This window comes from Ranitomeya variabilis, chromosome 8 (assembly GCF_051348905.1).
Source record: "Ranitomeya variabilis isolate aRanVar5 chromosome 8, aRanVar5.hap1, whole genome shotgun sequence".
NCBI classification, from domain to species: domain Eukaryota; kingdom Metazoa; phylum Chordata; class Amphibia; order Anura; family Dendrobatidae; genus Ranitomeya; species Ranitomeya variabilis.
The window spans coordinates 154,019,754-154,038,140 of record NC_135239.1 but is presented as its reverse complement, the minus strand read 5'-3'; the positions used below and the strand labels follow the sequence as shown (position 1 = coordinate 154,038,140).

Sequence of the window (18,387 nt, the reverse complement as noted above, 5' to 3'; positions counted from 1 at the left end):
TGGAAGAGGGAGAAAAAATATACCCCAAAAAGGAAATTTTCTGGACCCCAAAAACGCACTTAGACCCCTTCACACATAAAGAATTAGACCGCAGAACCTGAAAAACTCTCCTGACCTGCTGGACATGAGAGTCCCAGTCATCAGAAAAAATCAGAATATCATCCAGATATATTATCATAAACTTATCCAGAAAATCGCGGAAAATATCATGCATAAAAGACTGGAAAACTGAAGGGGCATTAGAAAGACCAAAAGGCATGACCAAATACTCAAAGTGGCCCTCGGGCGTATTAAATGCGGTCTTCCACTCATCCCCCTGCCTGATCCGCACCAAATTATACGCCCCACGAAGATCAATTTTAGAGAACCACTTAGCACCCTCTATACGAGCAAACAAATCAGTAAGCAATGGCAATGGGTATTGATACTTAACAGTGATCTTATTCAGAAGCCGATAATCAATACATGGTCTCAAAGAGCCGTCTTTTTTTGAGACAAAGAAAAACCCAGCTCCCAAGGGAGAAGAAGATGGACGAATATGTCCCTTTTCCAAAGACTCCTTTATATATTCCCGCATAGCAGCATGTTCCGGCACAGACAAATTAAACAAACGACCCTTTGGATATTTACAACCCGGTATCAAATCTATGGCACAATCGCACTCACGGTGCGGAGGTAACGACCCAAGCTTGGGTTCGTCAAAGACGTCTTGATAATCAGAGAGGAACTCAGGGACTTCAGAGGGAATGGACGACGAAATAGAAACCAAAGGTACGTCCCCATGAATACCCTTACATCCCCAGCTCAACACAGACATTGCTCTCCAGTCCAAGACTGGGTTGTGAGACTGCAACCATGGCAATCCCAGTACCAAATCGTCATGTAAATTATACAGCACCAGGAAACGAATAATCTCCTGGTGATCCGGATTGATACGCATGGTTACTTGTGTCCAGTATTGTGGTTTATTATTAGCCAATGGGGTGGAGTCAATCCCCTTCAGAGGAATAAGAGTCTCCAAAGGCTCTAAATCAAAACCACAACGATTGGCAAAGGACCAATCCATAAGACTCAGAGCGGCGCCAGAGTCAACATAGGCGTCCGTGGCAATGGATGACAAAGAGCAAATCAGGGTTACAGACAAAATAAACTTAGACTGAATGGTGCTAATGGAAACAGACTTATCAAGCTTCTTTGTACGCCTAGAGCATGCCGATATAACATGAGTAGAATCCCCACAATAGAAACACAATCCATTCTTCCGTCTAAAATTCTGTCGCTCGCTCCTGGACAGAATTCTATCACACTGCATACTTTCTGGCGTCTTTTCCATAGACACCGCCAGATGGTGCACCGGTTTGCGCTCCCGCAGACGCCTATCAATCTGAATAGCCATTGTCATGGACTCATTCAGACCTGCAGGCAAAGGGAACCCCACCATAACATCCTTAACGGCATCAGAGAGACCTTCTCTGAAAGTTGCCGCCAAGGCGCACTCATTCCACTGAGTAAGCACAGACCATTTACGGAATTTTTGGCAGAAAACTTCAGCTTCGTCTTGCCCCTGAGATAGTGCCATCAAAGTTTTTTCTGCCTGAAGTTCCAAATGAGGTTCCTCATAAAGCAAGCCCAAGGCCAGAAAAAACGCATCCACATCGCGTAACGCAGGATCCCCTGCTGGCAATGAGAAGGCCCAATCTTGAGGGTCACCCCTGAGCAAGGAAATCACAATCCTAACCTGCTGAGCAGGGTCTCCAGCTGAACGAGACTTCAGGGACAAATAAAGCTTACAATTATTTCGGAAATTCTGGAAGCTAGCTCTATTCCCTGTGAAGAACTCCGGCAAAGGAATTCTCGGCTCAGATACCGGAGCATGTACCACAAAATCTTGTAAATTTTGTACTTTCGTGATGAGATTATTCAAACCCGCAGTTACACTCTGGAGATCCATTATTGTCAGGTGCACACAGAGCATACAGAGATTAGGAGGAGAGAGAGAGAAAAGACTGCAGCAAGGCAGACTGGAGGAAAAAAAAAAAAAAAAAATTTCAGCAGACTTCTTATAACTCTCCTTTCTCAACCTGGGTCATTAACACTTTATTGGCCGGTCAAACTGTCATGATCTCTGCAGGCAGAGATCATAGCAAGCCTATAGAGGGACAAGCTCTCGGAAGATGGAACTATACTGACCATGAACTAAGCCTGCCGCGCAACTAGAAATAGCCAGGTAGCATTTCCTATTTATCGCTAGATGCCCAGCTCTGGCCTAAGACCTAAATAGCTAGCAGAGGGAAATATAAGACCTGGCTCACCTCTAGAGAAATATTCCAAAGAAGACAGTAGCCCCCCACATATAATGACGGTGAGTTCAGATGAAACAACAAACGCAGCAGGAAAATAGTCTTAGCAAATTTGAGGTCCGCTTACTAGATAGCAGAAGACAGATAGTATACTTTCATGGTCAGCAGAAAAACACTAACAAAACACCATCCAGAGATTACCTTAAACTCTGGCATTAACTCATAACGCCAGAGTAGCAATCCCTGATCAACGAGAGCTTTCCAGACACAGTAACAAAACTTCAGCTGTGAACTGGAACAAATAGGCAAAACAAAACATGGACAAAAGTCCAACTTATCTAGTAGTAGTCTAGAAGCAGGAACAAGCACTGAGAGGCATCAGATAACATTGTTGACCGGCAAGAAACCACCAGAGAAATGAGCTTAAATAGCGACACCCACTACTGATGGAATCAGGTGAAACAGGAAAGAGGATGACAAGTCCAATTCCACAAGCGGCCACCGGGGGAGCCCAGAATCCAAATTCACAACACATCCCCCTCTCATAATCTTGCTTGTCACATTGGAGTTTTTTCCTTTTCCCTTCCGCAATTTATTTTTCACATTTTGTAATAATATCCTTAAGTTTAGTCTGGAAGGGTTGGACTTGTGTCACAGAATCATAATTGACCAGTTGCATCTCCAAATTTTTAGTGTTTGTTTTTAATGTCACCAATAAATCATTGTCATGTTGCAATAGGAGATTAATAATGATTCTGGAACACTGTGCTAGACCAGCTTCCCATGTATTTTTAAGTGACTTCAACTCACAGGCCAAATCGCTTTTGGAACGTTTACGTGCAAGGGGATATCCGAGATTGATTATTTCAAATGCCTTCCAACGTACCAAGTCTATCCCGAGGGACAATTTATTAAAAGCTACTCATAGGTGTCCGGATGAGAGCTTAAGATTTATCACCACATTTCATAAACATTGAAATTCAGTTTCTGATTTGTTTAAACAACATTGGGGTATTTTAAAAACTGACCCAAGAGTATCTGACCTTTTGCCTGTGACTCCATTATTGACAGCTAGACGAGCACCAAATTTATGGGATACTCTGTCTAGGAGCCACTTTGTGAGACCCACTACGCGAATTGGTAGAGGTTTTACCCTACGAGGCATGTAACCTTGTGGTGATTGCCACATCTGTCCTTTTGTGGATAGGTGCTCTTCCTTTACCAACCCGAGGGATGCGGTAGTTTACACACTAAAAGATTATATGAACTGTAAGGGTACCGTCTCACAGTGGCACTTTTGTCGCTACGACGGCACGATCCGTGACGTTCCAGCGATATCCATACGATATCGCTGTGTCTGACACGCAGCAGCGATCAGGGACCCTGCTGAGAATCGTACGTCGTAGCAGATCGCTTGGAACTTTCTTTTGTCGCTGGATCTCCCGCTGTCATCGTTGGATCGGTGTGTGTGACACCGATCCAACGATGCGTTCGCTTGTAACCAGGGTAAACATCGGGTCACCGCTGTGCTCTGCTTTCACTTTACGGCCGGCAGTCAGTCAGTGCGGGAAGCAGACGGCAAGGGACCTGACGGACACCGGAATGTGAGTATGTACTGTTTGTTTTTTTTTACATTTACGACGGTAACCAGGGTAAACATCGGGTTACTAAGCGCGGCCCTGCGCTTAGTAACCCGATGTTTACCCTGGTTACCCGTGGACCTCGGCATCGTTGGTTGCTGGAGAACTGTCTGTGTGACAGCTCCCCAGCGACCACACAACGACTTACCAACGATCACGGCCAGGTCGTATCGCTGGTCGTGATCGTTGGTAAATCGTTTTGTGAGACGGTACCCTTAGTCTACAAATCTAGTTTATGCCATTGTATGTTCTTGTCCAAAGATTTATGTGGGGCAGACCTCTCAGGAGCTACGCAGACGTGTACAGCAACATATCTCAAATATTAATTTAGCTAGACAGGACTTGTCTAAAGGTAAAAATATCTCTACGGTTGCTATGCATTTTTTACAGGTTCATTCTAGCAGTACCCGTGGTCTACGGGTGCTGGGACTATAGAAGGTCCCAAATAACTTCCGGAAAATTGATCGACAGGGAGAATTGCTCAGATTAGAGGCCCGTTGGATATATTTACTTGGGTCTGTCTCGCCGGGGGGCCTCAATGAGGATTTGCTCTACACTGGCTTCCTTTTGCCTTGAATTTAATCTTTTTATGGATGATTTGGACTGCCCATCGTTTTGCTGCATTTATTTTTGGGATTCTTTTTCTTCTTTTCTGTGTATGCTCTTTTGGCGCATTAGTTGCACCCCCCTTTTTTTTGATTTAGGCTTTATAACATGTTAGAGCATGTTAGGTTAGGCTATGGGTTGAACTAGATGGACTTAAAGTCTTCCTTCAACCTTAATAACTATGTACCTGATGTGACTCAAGGTCAGGTGAATAAATTAATATGTCATCAAGATAGATTACCACAAATCTACCTATCAGGTGACTAAAGATGTGCTGAAAGACGGTGGGAGCATTCATCAACCTAAATGGCATCGCAAGTTTCTCATAGTGTCTTTCATGTGTATAAAAAGCTGTTTTCCACTCATCCCCCTTATTAATACAAATGAGATTATATGCCCCCCTGTGACCCAGTTTAGAAAACCATTTTGCCCCTACAATCTGATTAAAGAGGTCCAGGATGAAAGGAAGTGGATACAGATCTCGGACTGTGATCAGATTGAGTTCATGGGATTCTAGGCAGGAGTGTAACCCCCCATCTTTCTACTTTACAAAGAAATACCCTCCAGCAATGGGGGATGAGGATGGTCTGATATAACCTTTTGCCAAACTCTCCGTGATATAGTCCTTCGTGGCTTGCCTCTCTGGACCAGAGATATTATATAGTCTGCTCTTAGGCAGCTTGGCCCAAGGACAAAATTAAGGGCGCAGTCATAAGGACGATGGGGAGGAAGTTATTGGCACCCCTGCTCGGAGAACACATCACCAAAGTCTGACAGGTATTTAGGCACAGACTGGGTATCCACCCTTGCAAGCCGGGTGCCCGAGCAGTGTCCTTGACAATACTAACTCCACTTTACCACTTCCTGAGTTTGCCAATCTACCAGAAGATTGTGCAGAGTGCATCAAGGAAGCCCAAGAACCACAGGAGAGGGGAGACCCTCTATCACATAACAGTCAATAACTTCTGAGTGCATGGCTCCTACCTGAAGATGTAACCCTTGGACGGATGGAGTAAAATACCCCTGTTTCAAGGGTGCGGAGTCGATGGCAATTATGGGTATAGGTCTGGAGATTGTATGTGGATTGAGGCCCTGGACCTAGAAAAACCTAGCTTTGATCAAGTTAAACCCTGCTCCACTGTCCAGGAATGCAGAAATAACTACCTTATTTTTTTCCAGATGGATCTCAGCTGGCAGAAAAAATTGTGTCCTGCCCAGGGACGTGATATGTATCTCGGATTGCTAACCTCATTGCAACCCAGGCTCCTTTGTTTTTCAGGTGGCTGTTTATCATGAGATTGGGAATGACACATGCCCACAAAATGACCCTTTTTACCACAGTAAAAACATACTCCCCTTTGCGGCAAACAACAGACTGCTTGCCAGAATGAGTTGCCGCATTCAACTGCATGTGTTCCTCAGATTACTCAGACCTGATTTCCCTTTGCCCCTGACCTCCCACACATTGGAGTGTCTCCTTATTTCTTTGGCAAAGACGGTGATCCACCTGGATGGCCAGAGACATGGCCACCTCAAGGGAAACTGGAGTCTCATACAGGGCTAAGGCATCCTTCACCCTTACTGATAACTCTTCAAAGAACTGGCTACGGAGTGAGGAGTTATTCCAGTTAGTGTCTGTGGACCACCTCCAAAACTTAGAGCAATATTCCTCCACCGACCAGTCTCCCTGCTGTAGCTGGGGTCATCGTATATATGACCCAGCGCCAGAAAACATTCGTCCACCATCTGGAGCCACTGGGCGTCAGGAGAGAAAATGTTCATGCTTGGGGGTCACCCTGAAGGAGTGAGATTATTATCCCCACCCTTTGCTCTTCGATTACTGAGGAACAAGGAAGTAACCTAACGTATAGTTTACAAGCCTTCCTAAAAACAACAAACTTGTCACGCCACCCCCAGAAAACTTGGCAGGCAAAGCGATCTTGGGCACCACTAAAGGTTGTATGGGGAGTCATGATCCCCACACCTGATATGTTAGGGTGTTGCAAAATGACAGTGCGTAGATCTGCCACCTCCAAACTGAGCTGCTGCAGTTGCCCTATCAGAGCAGTAATAGGATTCATAATGGATGAAAAAATGTTTTCGGTCAGAGCTAATGTTACAACTCTGTTATCAGATGTCCGGGGACCAAGGGCTCCTTCCCTGTCCCTAATGCTAGGGGGCGCCTTAGCTCGCCCTGTTCCCTGGGTTACCTTTGAAGGTGAAGATGCCAGGGCCACTTACCTTGCTTTAGCTCCTGAATCTGCCTTCAGCCTGAACCCTTCCCCCACCCAAGGAAGAGGGGAATAGTAGGGCACCATAGTACACCAACCAGATTAACAAGATAATAAGAACAGGGGTAATGGAAAATACCAAACATGCAAATATACTGTTAGGGTTGGCGGATTGCACTAAATAAAATATAAACTGAAGTGCAATCGCAACCCGGGGTCCACCATGCAGAGATGAACCTGCTGCTAGTAAACAATGATGGAACACAACAGCAAGTATAACCTTGAACACACTGAGTTAACACCACTCAATGTGAATGGAACACTGAGTACCAAGCTCAGTTACTTCACCGAGAGGTACGGCACGAGTATGCGAAGTGCTATACCCTGTTAACAACACAGGGATAATTGCACATGGATTGGGCTGGTACTGCAACTAAATGGTGCTAACTGCACACCCGAATGAAGCAGATGTTGACCCAAAAGAGAAAACTCTTTGACGCTAGACTCCAGAGCGCAAGGCTGCACCCACATATCATTGGTTACCATAGACTTGTCTGGAGAGCCAGCAGTAACCAATTGTATACCACGAGCCTGAGCAAGATGCTGAGATCGACGTCTGTGCTGAGCAGCAATAGCAGTGGCCGGACCTGAATGCGAGACCGCAGAAGCAGATAATGCTTGGGATCTATCCCACGCAGCGGGAAAATCCTGACACCTAACATATACACTCACATATAACAGAGGTATTCACCAGGGAGTGAAGGATGGGGTTAAACTAAAGTAGAAGAAGAAAGGGAATTATCACACTGGCAGAACCAAGCAACTGTCTCAGATAAATCCACCAACCAACTACTCAAATAACTACTAGCAAATGTCCTCCAAGCCATGCAGCATAAGCTAGCAGTGAGGATGTGTGTTAGTCAGGACCCACATTATATATGGGATGGGAGTGGCTAACAGTGCACAGCTGAGAACCTTACCTCCAAGAACTCTCAGCAGAGCAGAATAACCCCTGCACTGCCCAAAGAAATTTACACTGTTTAATAAAAAGGTGAAGTGCTTCTATTCAGCACAGTAGTAGGAGAACTCAGATGCTGCAGTCTTCTGGCTTCTCTCTGTCGCGGTAAACCAGTGACAATAGGCAACATGTTAGGGGTCTATTTGACCAGTTATGAAATGCCCATAGACTTTAAACATCCTGGCAGTCCACACTTCACCATACACTGATTGTGTTGAGAAGAAGGAGGAGCTGGTGTGTCCCAGGAGACTCACTCAGTTCTGTTATGCAGGCAATGTAATTGGGTTTACTATACCAGCGCCAGTTACAGGGAAAATCTGCAATAAAAGCAACAGATTATTATGTTAAAATGACCGCCTCCCACTCACTTTGAAATCAGATGCAACTCACCCATTCAAGTCTATGGGTGCATGGAAAGCAGGTCATCTGAGTGCAGCCCAATTTCTGCGGACTTACAGAATGGAGAGGATGGAGAAATTTTGTTCTCCTTCTCCTTACAGTGTGGTCCGATTCTCTCACAGAGATTCAGATCACACTATGCTGACTCTTGAATTAATTTCTGATCAGAGTGTCATTTTCATAATCGGCCTGATTCTTTCAAATGAGAGAATCTACGACTGTTTGACCATAACCCAACAGAGATCATTTTTCCTGGTGCCCATAATTTAACTACCATAATATTAAAACTGATTTCTTCTAGGTGAAAGAAGATGGTTCCACTAGTTTTCATGAGGGGAACCTGCTCATGACAACATACGATTTGTTTAGTGTTGGGACAGAAACAACAAGTTCCACCATGAGGTGGGCAGTGCTGTTTATGCTCCTCTACCCAGATGTACAATGTGAGTAAAAACATATAGTAAGGTGTAGTAATCATATTGTAAGGTATACTATTCATATAGTAAGGTGTAATACTTAGAAGTATTTATGTAGTAGCAAATAATTCTATTCAGCCAAGGTTCAGGAAGAAATTGATCGAGTAATTGGAAGAGAGAGGAAACCAACAATGGGCGATGTTCTACAAATGCCATATACTAATGCTGTGATCCATGAAGTACAACGATTTGGAGATATTTCTCCCTTGGCTTTGCCTCATATGACCTACCGAGACATGGAGATAAAAGGTTACCTTATCCCAAAGGTAAGATCTGTAACTAATGATTAATGTAGGATTGTGTATATTTACCAGGTGTTAAAATTGAGGAATTTATACAATCTGGTAAGACTAGGTGGTTATACTATATCGTCAACATTTTTAATTGGTTCAGCTAGAGTCACACCAGCATATATTCTCTCATGTGAGAAAATTGAGTTGATTATGCAAATCACACTCAGAGCTTGATCACAGTTTGATCAGATTATCTCAAATGAGATCAGATGTTATTCGGGTGCAGTCCCATGTTTTCCATTGACTTATTGATTTGCATGGCCAAGTATGATCAGATAATCAGATTCAACTTGGGCATGATGCAATTTTTATTCTTGGACCGCTCGGTACAAAGAAAAAATTGGACATATGCCTGGCCTCATAGAATAACATTGGTCCGAGTATGACTTAACATCAAAGATAGGTTTTTTGCTTAAGCATTTATGAATACAACCCCTGGCACAAAATTATGGAATAACTGGCCTTGAAGGATGTTCATTCAGTTGTTTAATTTTGTAGAAAAAAAGCAGATCACAGACATGGCACAAAACTAAAGTAATTTCAAATGGCAACTTTCTGACTTTAAGAAACACTAAAAGAAATCAAGAACAAAAAATGTGGTAGTCAGTAATGGTTACTAATTTAACCAAGCATAGGGGAAAAATTATGGAATCACCCTGTAAATTTTCATACCCAAAAATAACACCTGCATCAAATTAGATCTGCTTGTTAGTGTGCATCTAAAAAGGAGTGATCACACCTTGGAGAGCTGTTGCACCAAGTGGACTGACATGTATCATGGCTCCAACACGAGAGATGTCAATTGAAACAAAGGAGAGGATTATCAAACTCTTGAAAGAGGGTAAATCATCATGCAATGTTGCAAAAGATGTTGGCTGGTCACAGTCAGCTGTGTCTAAAATCTGGACCAAATACAAACAACATGGGAAGGTTGTTAAAGGCAAACATACTGGTAGACCAAGGAAGACATCAAAGCATCAAGACCAGAAACTTAAAGCAATATGTTTAAAAAACAGGAAATGCACAACAAAACAAATGAGGAACAAATGGGTGGAAACTGGAGTCAATGTCTGTGACCGAACTGTAAGAAACCGCCTAAAGCAAATGGAATTTACATACAGACAAGCTAAACGAAAGCCATCATTAACACCTAAACAGAAAAAAACAAGGTTACAGTGGGCTAAGGAAAAGCAATCGTGGACTGTGGATGACTGGATGAAAGTCATATTCAGTGATGAATCGCAAATCTGCATTGGGAAAGGTGATGATGCTGGAACTTTTGTTTGGTGCCGTTCCAATGAGATTTATAAAGATGACTGACTGAAGAGAACATGTAAATTTCCATAGCCATTGATGATATTGGGCTGCATGTCAGGTAAAGGCACTGGGGAGATGGCTGTCATTACATCTTCAATAAATGCACAAGTTTATGTTGATATTTTGGACACGTTTCTTATTCCATCAATTGAAAGGATGTTTGGGGATGATGAAATCATTTTTCAAGATGATAATGCATCCTGCCATAGAGCAAAAACTGTGAAAACATTCCTTGAAAAAAGACACATAAGGTCAATGTCATGGCCTGCAAACAGTACGGATCTCAATCCAATTGAAAATCTTTGGTGGAAGTTGAAGAAAATGGTCCATAACAAGGCTCCAACCTGCAAAGTTGATCTGGCAACAATCAGAGAAAGTTGGAGCCAGATTGATGAAGAGGACTGTTTGACACTCATTAAGTCCATGCCTCAGAGACTGCAAGCTGTTATAAAAGCCAGAGGTGGTGCAACAAAATACTAGTGATGTTTTGGAGTGTTTTTTTGCTTGTTTTTCGTGACTCCATAATTTTTTCCTCAGAATTGAGTGATTCCATAATTTTTTCCCTATGCTTGGTTAAAAAAGTAACCATTACTGACTACCACATTTTTTGTTCTTGATTTCTTTTAGTGTTTCTTAAAGCCAGAAAGTTGCCATTTGAAATAACTTTAGGTTTGTGCCATGTCTGTGATCTGCTTTTTTTCTACAGAATTAAACAACTGAATGAACAGCCTCCAAGGCCGGTGATTCCATACTTTTTGCCAGGGGTTATATATGGCGGATGTATCAAAGTCAAATTTTTTGTATATCTTATAAATATCTCAGAAAGTATATTAGCTGATCATATCCTTTAAAAATCCTTAGGTTTAGAAAAGGAAACCGCAGACTGAAATGTCGCAGGTGTCATATGCATAATGAGTTACAACTAGTGTTGAGCATTCCGATACCGCAAGTATCGGGTATCGGCCGATACTTGCAGGTATCGGAATTCCGATACCGAGATCCGATACTTTTGTGGTATCGGGTATCGGTATCGAAACAACATTAATGTGTAAAATAAAGAATTAAAATAAAAAATATTGCTATACTCACCTCTCCGACGCAGCCTGGACCTCACCGAGGGAACCGGCAGCGTTGTTTGCTTAAAATGCGCGCTTTTCCTTCCTTCCGTGACGTCACGGCTTCTGATTGGTCGCGTGCCGCCAATGTGGCCGCGACGCGACCAATCACAGCAAGCCGTGACGTAATTTTCAGGTCCTTCTAGGCATTCAGTATTTTAAAATTACGTTCCGGCTTTGTGATTGGTCGCGTCGCGGGTCACATGGGCGACGCGACCAATCACAAGCCGTGACGTCACGGGAGGCAGGAGACGCGCGCATTTTAAAATGCGCGCGTGTCCAGCCTCCCGTGACGTCACGGCTTGTGATTGGTCGCGTCGCCCATGTGACCGCGACGCGACCAATCACAAAGCCGGAACGTAATTTTAAAATACTGAAGGACCTGAAATTACATCACGGCTTGCTGTGATTGGTCGCGTCGCGGTCACATGGGCGACGCGACCAATCACAACCCGTGACGTCACGGGAGGCTGGACACGCGCGCATTTTAAAATGCGCGCATCTCCTGCCTCCCGTGACGTCACGGCTTGTGATTGGTCGCGTCGCCCATGTGACCCGCGACGCGACCAATCACAAAGCCGGAACGTAATTTTAAAATACTGAATGCCTAGAAGGACCTGAAAATTACGTCACGGCTTGCTGTGATTGGTCGCGTCGCGGCCACATGGGCGGCACGCGACCAATCAGAAGCCGTGACATCACGGAAGGAAGGAAAAGCGCGCATTTTAAGCAAACAACGCTGCCGGTTCCCTCGGAGAGGTGAGTATAGCAATATTTTTTATTTTAATTCTTTATTTTACACATTAATATGGTTCCCAGGGCCTGAAGGAGAGTTTCCTCTCCTTCAGACCCTGGGAACCATCAGGGATACCGTCCGATACTTGAGTCCCATTGACTTGTATTGGTATCGGGTATCGGTATCTGATTGGATCCGATACTTTGCCGGTATCGGCCGATACTTTCCGATACCGATACTTTCAAGTATCGGACGGTATCGCGCAACACTAGTTACAACCAGTTTCATTTCTACTAGTGTGCAGATGCTCTGACACCTGCCTGCTGCCATTTGTGAGCAAGCTCAGCACCAGTGCTGAATTAATCCAAAGGATAAATCCTCTTTTGCACTTGCTGGACTTTCTTTGGTCCAAAAAAGCCTTCACAGCAATTGAACTTGTCTCTTTGAAGTTCTCGATGATCAAATAAATGGTTGATTTTATTGGCAATCTTTCAAGCAGTAATGCCATTGTCTGTAAAGCGCTTTTAATGCAAACCAATCATGACTGCAAGTTTCTTTGGAGTTTACCATTTTTAACAGAAGAAGATAATGATTACAAGCACCAGTCCCCTATTAAAGCAATAATTCTACTCTTAAAAATCAATCAGCATGACAGTGATATCATCTACCTTATCCTCGTTAACACTTTCTCCTAAGCTAATAAGAAAATCACTGAAATTATGTAAGCAGGTCATTTTGTGGCATGGTTGAAGTCATGCACTTTATCCATTATGACCTTTGTGATCTCGTAGCTTGTGCTTCCGGACCCTATGTGCGCTGTCAATTTTGACTTAGTCTTCAATTTCCCCTTGAGTTTAATAAATATAGAATATAGAAGGTAGAATTTTTTTGCATTATCTCTCCTCATTCTGTGGTCCAGGAAGGAGTGAGGTTGTCTGCATTGTTTCTGATTAGGACATCCTAGTTGGAAAGCTTGAAAGAAGAGTGGGTCTTAGATTCATGGCGAGAGGAAATACTGCAACCTGTTTTGGCTCAAAGTCTGTGAGCTGTGACTTGTTTGCCCTGGATGGGGATGCTTGGAGCCTTCTTTGTCAGAGGAGCCTGAGCCACTGACTGGTGATGCAGGTTTGGATTTGTTAGTTGCAGTATACAAGTCATGATTCCGATTTCTCATGTAGCTATTTGTATAACATGAGGGAGAGTTTGCAGCTGTTCTTAGTGAGCGCAGGTTGCAGGTTACATGTTTGGTGCACATTAGATATGTGTGAAATTACTCTTGCGAGATCCGGAGTAGGTGAATGAGTTCACCAGGGCTTAAAAGAATGATTTTTTCAACGCATAAGAGAAAAATTCAGACTAAGTCTGCTATTGTACATGTGTGTTTAAACATGCTGCTGGAACACCTGCCCTGGTCACAAGGCAATGCAGCAGTAACACTCTGGTTACTGCTGGACACTGGTAGTATTTGAGTGTTTAGGTTTTAAATTCCTGAGACCAGTTTCTCCTTTGCTATTCACTTGTGTTTTACTGCAGTGAGCTGGTAGGTAATTACCCCTCTGTTGGGCTTCCTTCTATATAAACCTTAGTAGATAGTCTCTAGCTGCCAGTTATTAGTTAATGTTCAGCTAGAGACCTAGGCTTTCTGACTTGGCTCCTGTGGTCTGTTTTGTGTTTTCCATGTTCTGACTCCAGTTTGTATTTCGACTAATGGTTTGTCTCCTGCTTTTGTCCTTGAGATGACATCTTGGCTTTGACCCAGCTTGGCAACTCTTCCTGCTTCTGATTTGCACTTACAGACAGCATCTCTTCTATGGAAGCAATCCACTGGACCCAGTTGGAAAACCAGTGCATGCTGCTGCATTGCAGGTAGATGCAGGCTTCACTAGATGGCAGTAGAGAGGATGTAGGCCTTGTCACACCGTAAATGGCCATAAAGGGGCAGGACGGCGTACTGGGACCCGCACCTGACCCTGCCACAATAATGGGGCCCTGGCTTTCCCTTATCTCAGGGGTACCTATGATGGTTAGGAGGCCTGAGCCGCCAGCGTATCCCTGTCTCCTGAGTTGGCCCTATCAGGGGCCCCCTCTCCCCCAAAGGAGGTGGACTGCACCAGTGTAACTATACAACAAACAACAGGGTAAACAGACAAGGTAACTAAAAGTCTCAAACTCACCAAATGCTCACACAACCACAGAGGAAACACAGAGAAGGGAAGAGAAGGAATAAACTAGGAAGGGAAACTGGTTTTACATGCAACCAAAACAGCAGACCCCAATCTCTGTAAATAAACCTCCAACTCCAACACTATGCTCCTTCAACCTCCAAGCCAGGCAATAGAACTGATCACTGACAACAGCTGAAGTCAGGACTGGGTCTATATAGAGGATCAGATTACAAGATCCACTTCAGCTGAGAGACCCAGCTCTCAGCAACACAGCAATAAGGTTAACTCCTGCACTGCTGGCACAAAGCAGCCAGGTCAGAATACAGGTGAAGAGCTTCTGTTCACTGTGTGAACGAGGCCCAGAGCGCTGCGGTTCTCTGGAACCTCTCTGTCGCGGAAGCCCCGTGACAGGTCTGCACCTAAACAGAGCTAACCTGCAGTACAAAAGCAGGGCTACCACAGGTGGCCTCAGGATAGTACAAACAAGCAGGGTCAAATCCTAGACAGTAGCACAGCACCAAAGGAAAAAGCAAACTCGAGGTCAGAGACAAGCCAGGGGTCAGTAACAGTCAGGAGCGGATAAGCCAAAAAACAAAATGACAGAAACAGGTCAGGATACACGACAAGTCAAGCCGGGGAGTCTGCACACTAAAGGGGAACACTGAGTCAAGATGGGAACGGGAAAACAGAGACACGAGTTCAGACAGCAAAGGCAGCAGGACAAATCGGAGCAATCAGAGTCAGCTTACAGCAGCACTAGGCAGAAACTATAACTGCCATGATCTGCAGGACACAGTGGGTCTAAATAGCAAACCTGAGACCAGACTGAGGCTGAGAAAAGTTAACCACTGACATGATGAGACTGGGAAAAGAGAAGACAGGACTCAAAACCCGGTCTGGATCATGATAACCAAATCCTTGCATAGAGGTTTAAGGATGTAGGTCAGGGTTTCTCTGGAATGGTATGTTAGACGGAGAAGCTTGTGCCAAGTGTGTTCGAGGTAGCCTTTTTGAACTTGTTGCCTTTAACAAGCATCACAGTTAGATGGCACGGAGCTCCAGAGTGCAGTGTGTGTGTGCTGTGTGGTTCACTGAAGCCATGCCAGCATGACTGTGGGAGAAACAGTTAATGTCATCCCGGTAGCTGTGCGTTCCGTATGGCAGCTACATAGTTTGGGAACACTATTAACCTGCAGATTAACTACATTTATGCAGATTCATTGCCTTTCGGGACATGATAGTTTCACTTTAATGCAGCATCTGAAAGAGTTAAACAGCCATGATACCACTTTCAGCAGTCTCGGCCATTGGATTATATGTTATAACTAGTGTTGAGCATTCCGATACCGCAAGTATCGGGTATCGGCCGATACTTGCGGTATCGGAATTCCGATACCGAGATCCGATGCTTTTGTGGTATCGGGAATCGGAATCGGAAGTTCCCAGTGTATGGTTCCCAGGGTCTGAAGGAGAGGAAACTCTCCTTCAGGCCCTGGGATCCATATCCATGTAAAAAATAAAGAATAAAAATAAAAAATATTGATATACTCATGCAGCGCCCCAGAGTCCTGGTCGTTGCAGTAACGTCGCTCTGCCGCTAAGGGGAGTGATGTTACGTCTGATGGCACTGAAGGAGTTCATCTGACCAGGTATCACAGACACCAATACACTTCACAGTCTGACCTCCAGGGGGAGCTAAGGGTGCTATGTATTAGGCCACTCCTCACAATCTGGTAAAACTGGGGGTTAGAGAGGAAGTTAGGCAGAAAGCTGACTGGGTTGGAGCCAGGCAACATCCTGTGGCAGAGGGTGTTGCAGGGGAAGACTCAGGGGGGTCCCTGTCAGGGGTGGGATCCTGACAGAGGCCTAGCGAACAGAGAGAACGTTACGGGACCGCGCCTGCACCTGATCGCGGCGGTACCCCAAGAAAGGACAAGAAGCGAGGTTTATTGTGCTGAGTGAGAAACGAGATCAACGCAACAAGGAGAAACACCAGTAGGAGTCGTGCTGTAAGACGAGGCAACATCCTACTGAGGCGCGCAGCCGGTGGCCGGAACGCTGAGGAAGTATAGAGCTCCAGGCCTAACTTCAAACCTACGGCAGGACAGTCAGTTATAGGCGGGCTGTCTCACCCAAATCACCTAAGAAGACATAGGGGGCAACAACAGGAGAGGGGCGACACTAGGGTCCAGGAAGAGCTCCGAGCCTACCTGTCATACGGGTGCGTCCTAGCCATATAATCTGGGGGACGAAGAAGAACATCAGAATCGAGTTGTGAGGGAACTTCAGAAACAGACACAACAGTTGTGGGGACTATCCCGTAAGCACAGCAGGGGAGGACCACAACACACAAGCGCTAGAAGGTAGGCACCGATTTCCACCTGCAAAGGGAACTCTGGAGGTGCCATCAGACCGGCCGGACTTGCGCAGCCCGGTTAACCGTATTCCAGACTGAGTGTCCTGAAGCCTCCAGTAAAGAGGTAAAGAGACTGCAACCTGGTGTCCTCGTTATTTACTGCGACCGGCACTCCACCGCACTACCACCACCTTCCACACCTATTATTGGGCGCCCCTCAGCAGGGTCACGGACCGGGTCTAGCCACCGTGACAATCCCAGCGCAGAGACTCAGAGGCCCGGTACCGGGTACCCCTCGGCCCTGCGGCAGTTGGGCGCTACACTCACCTCTCCGGAGGCCCCTGGACATCACCGCTGGTAACCGGCAGCCTGCTTTGCTTAAAATCCAGGTGAAGAATAAAAGCCTTCCTTTGCGCTGTAGAGGTGTAGTCCCTTACTGCTAGAAGCTTCACATAAGGTCCTCACAGATGTTATCTCTCTCTCTGTCCCCCGGATAGGATAGGACAAAACCCGTATGACTGGTGACTTGAACCTGTTTATAGGGTCTCTTAGATGACCTGGCTCTGTGGGGTGTCACCGTGCCTCCTGGGTGTGGGTGTGGACAGGTAACGTGCAATTAGCTGTCCTGCCGGTCTCTGATGTAAGGCGTGGAGGCTCTTACAACCTCGGTGTTTTGGCTACCGGCGTTCTGCTCCTCAGAAGGAGGCAGCTGCTCGGGGCTGGTCCCCTTCTCATATCCTCTCCTGTGCTTCCCCTCCTGCATGCTTGCTGCAATCAATTCTGCTTTCTAAATGCCTATTTCCAGGAGCTGCAGCTCTGGGGGCATGCACAGCTCCGTAAACCCTCTGTCCTCCTCAGACGGATGTCTGGAACTAACTAACTTTTCCTACTGACTACCATATATATATATATATATATATATATATATAGGGAGTCACCTAGTAAATAGGATCAAAAGCTCCCCCTGGTGGCCTGGAGTGTGAATGTGTTGCATGTTTGTGGTACCTGGTTACAGTTATCCTTTCTTGCCTCCGAACATAGCATCACTCTTCTCGACAGGAGAGCAATGCCACTGTGACGACCAGGACCCTGGGGCGCCACACTACCAAACCATATCTAATTTTTTTTTTTAAAGGGAAAAATGCTAAGAAACATTTTTCCTTGATATTTACATGAATATAATGCAAAATAAAAATGTTTTACCCCCCTTTTAGTGATGTTCACAAGGAGCGTTTTGGCTTCAGTTTTTCCTACATTTGGAAAGTCCCTCCCTCATTCCAAATTGTTAGCTAGATAGTGGAATGCATATTCCACATCACTATACAATGCCAGCTAAAACATGCCCATTTGAATTTTTGGCTTTGCCTGCCACCCATTATCTCGCAAAACCAGACCTGGTTGAAGGTTCAGCAGGGATAGCCACTGATTGGTGAGGTCTTTTATCCCTTTCAACAGCTCTGCTCTTCAGCAGAGCATGCTGCCACTTTGCCAAGGCAGTGCTGCAGACCTCCCAGCTGGGGGAGTGATGGTGAGACTAGTTCTGCTGAGGATGAGGAGGAGAGACAGGAACTGGAATACAAGGAGACTGAAACCTTGATGCAGGTTGAGCCTGCTATTTTTGGTGTGGATAAGATATGTGATATCCAAGCCTCTGACTCTGTCCCAGACTGGTTCACCCAGTGTGCCATCAGGGAAATGTAGCATCTCTGTCCACAAGAACTTGTCAATGTGTCTG

General features: G+C 45.1%; 1 protein-coding gene across 3 annotated transcripts in view; it reads left to right on the top strand.

Moving 5' to 3' along the window:
- The window catches only part of LOC143788250 (cytochrome P450 2D14-like), a 223,621-nt gene that overhangs the window by 180,467 nt on the left and 24,767 nt on the right, over positions 1-18,387 (top strand). For 2 of the 3 annotated variants that reach the window (XM_077277773.1, XM_077277772.1), the window contains 2 exons: positions 8,496-8,637; positions 8,749-8,936. The exons of the other annotated variant lie outside the window; for it this stretch is intronic. In XM_077277773.1, the coding sequence (XP_077133888.1) occupies positions 8,496-8,637; positions 8,749-8,936 (330 nt within the window). The remainder of the gene's footprint in view (positions 1-8,495; positions 8,638-8,748; positions 8,937-18,387) is intronic. 3 annotated transcript variants of the gene reach the window in all.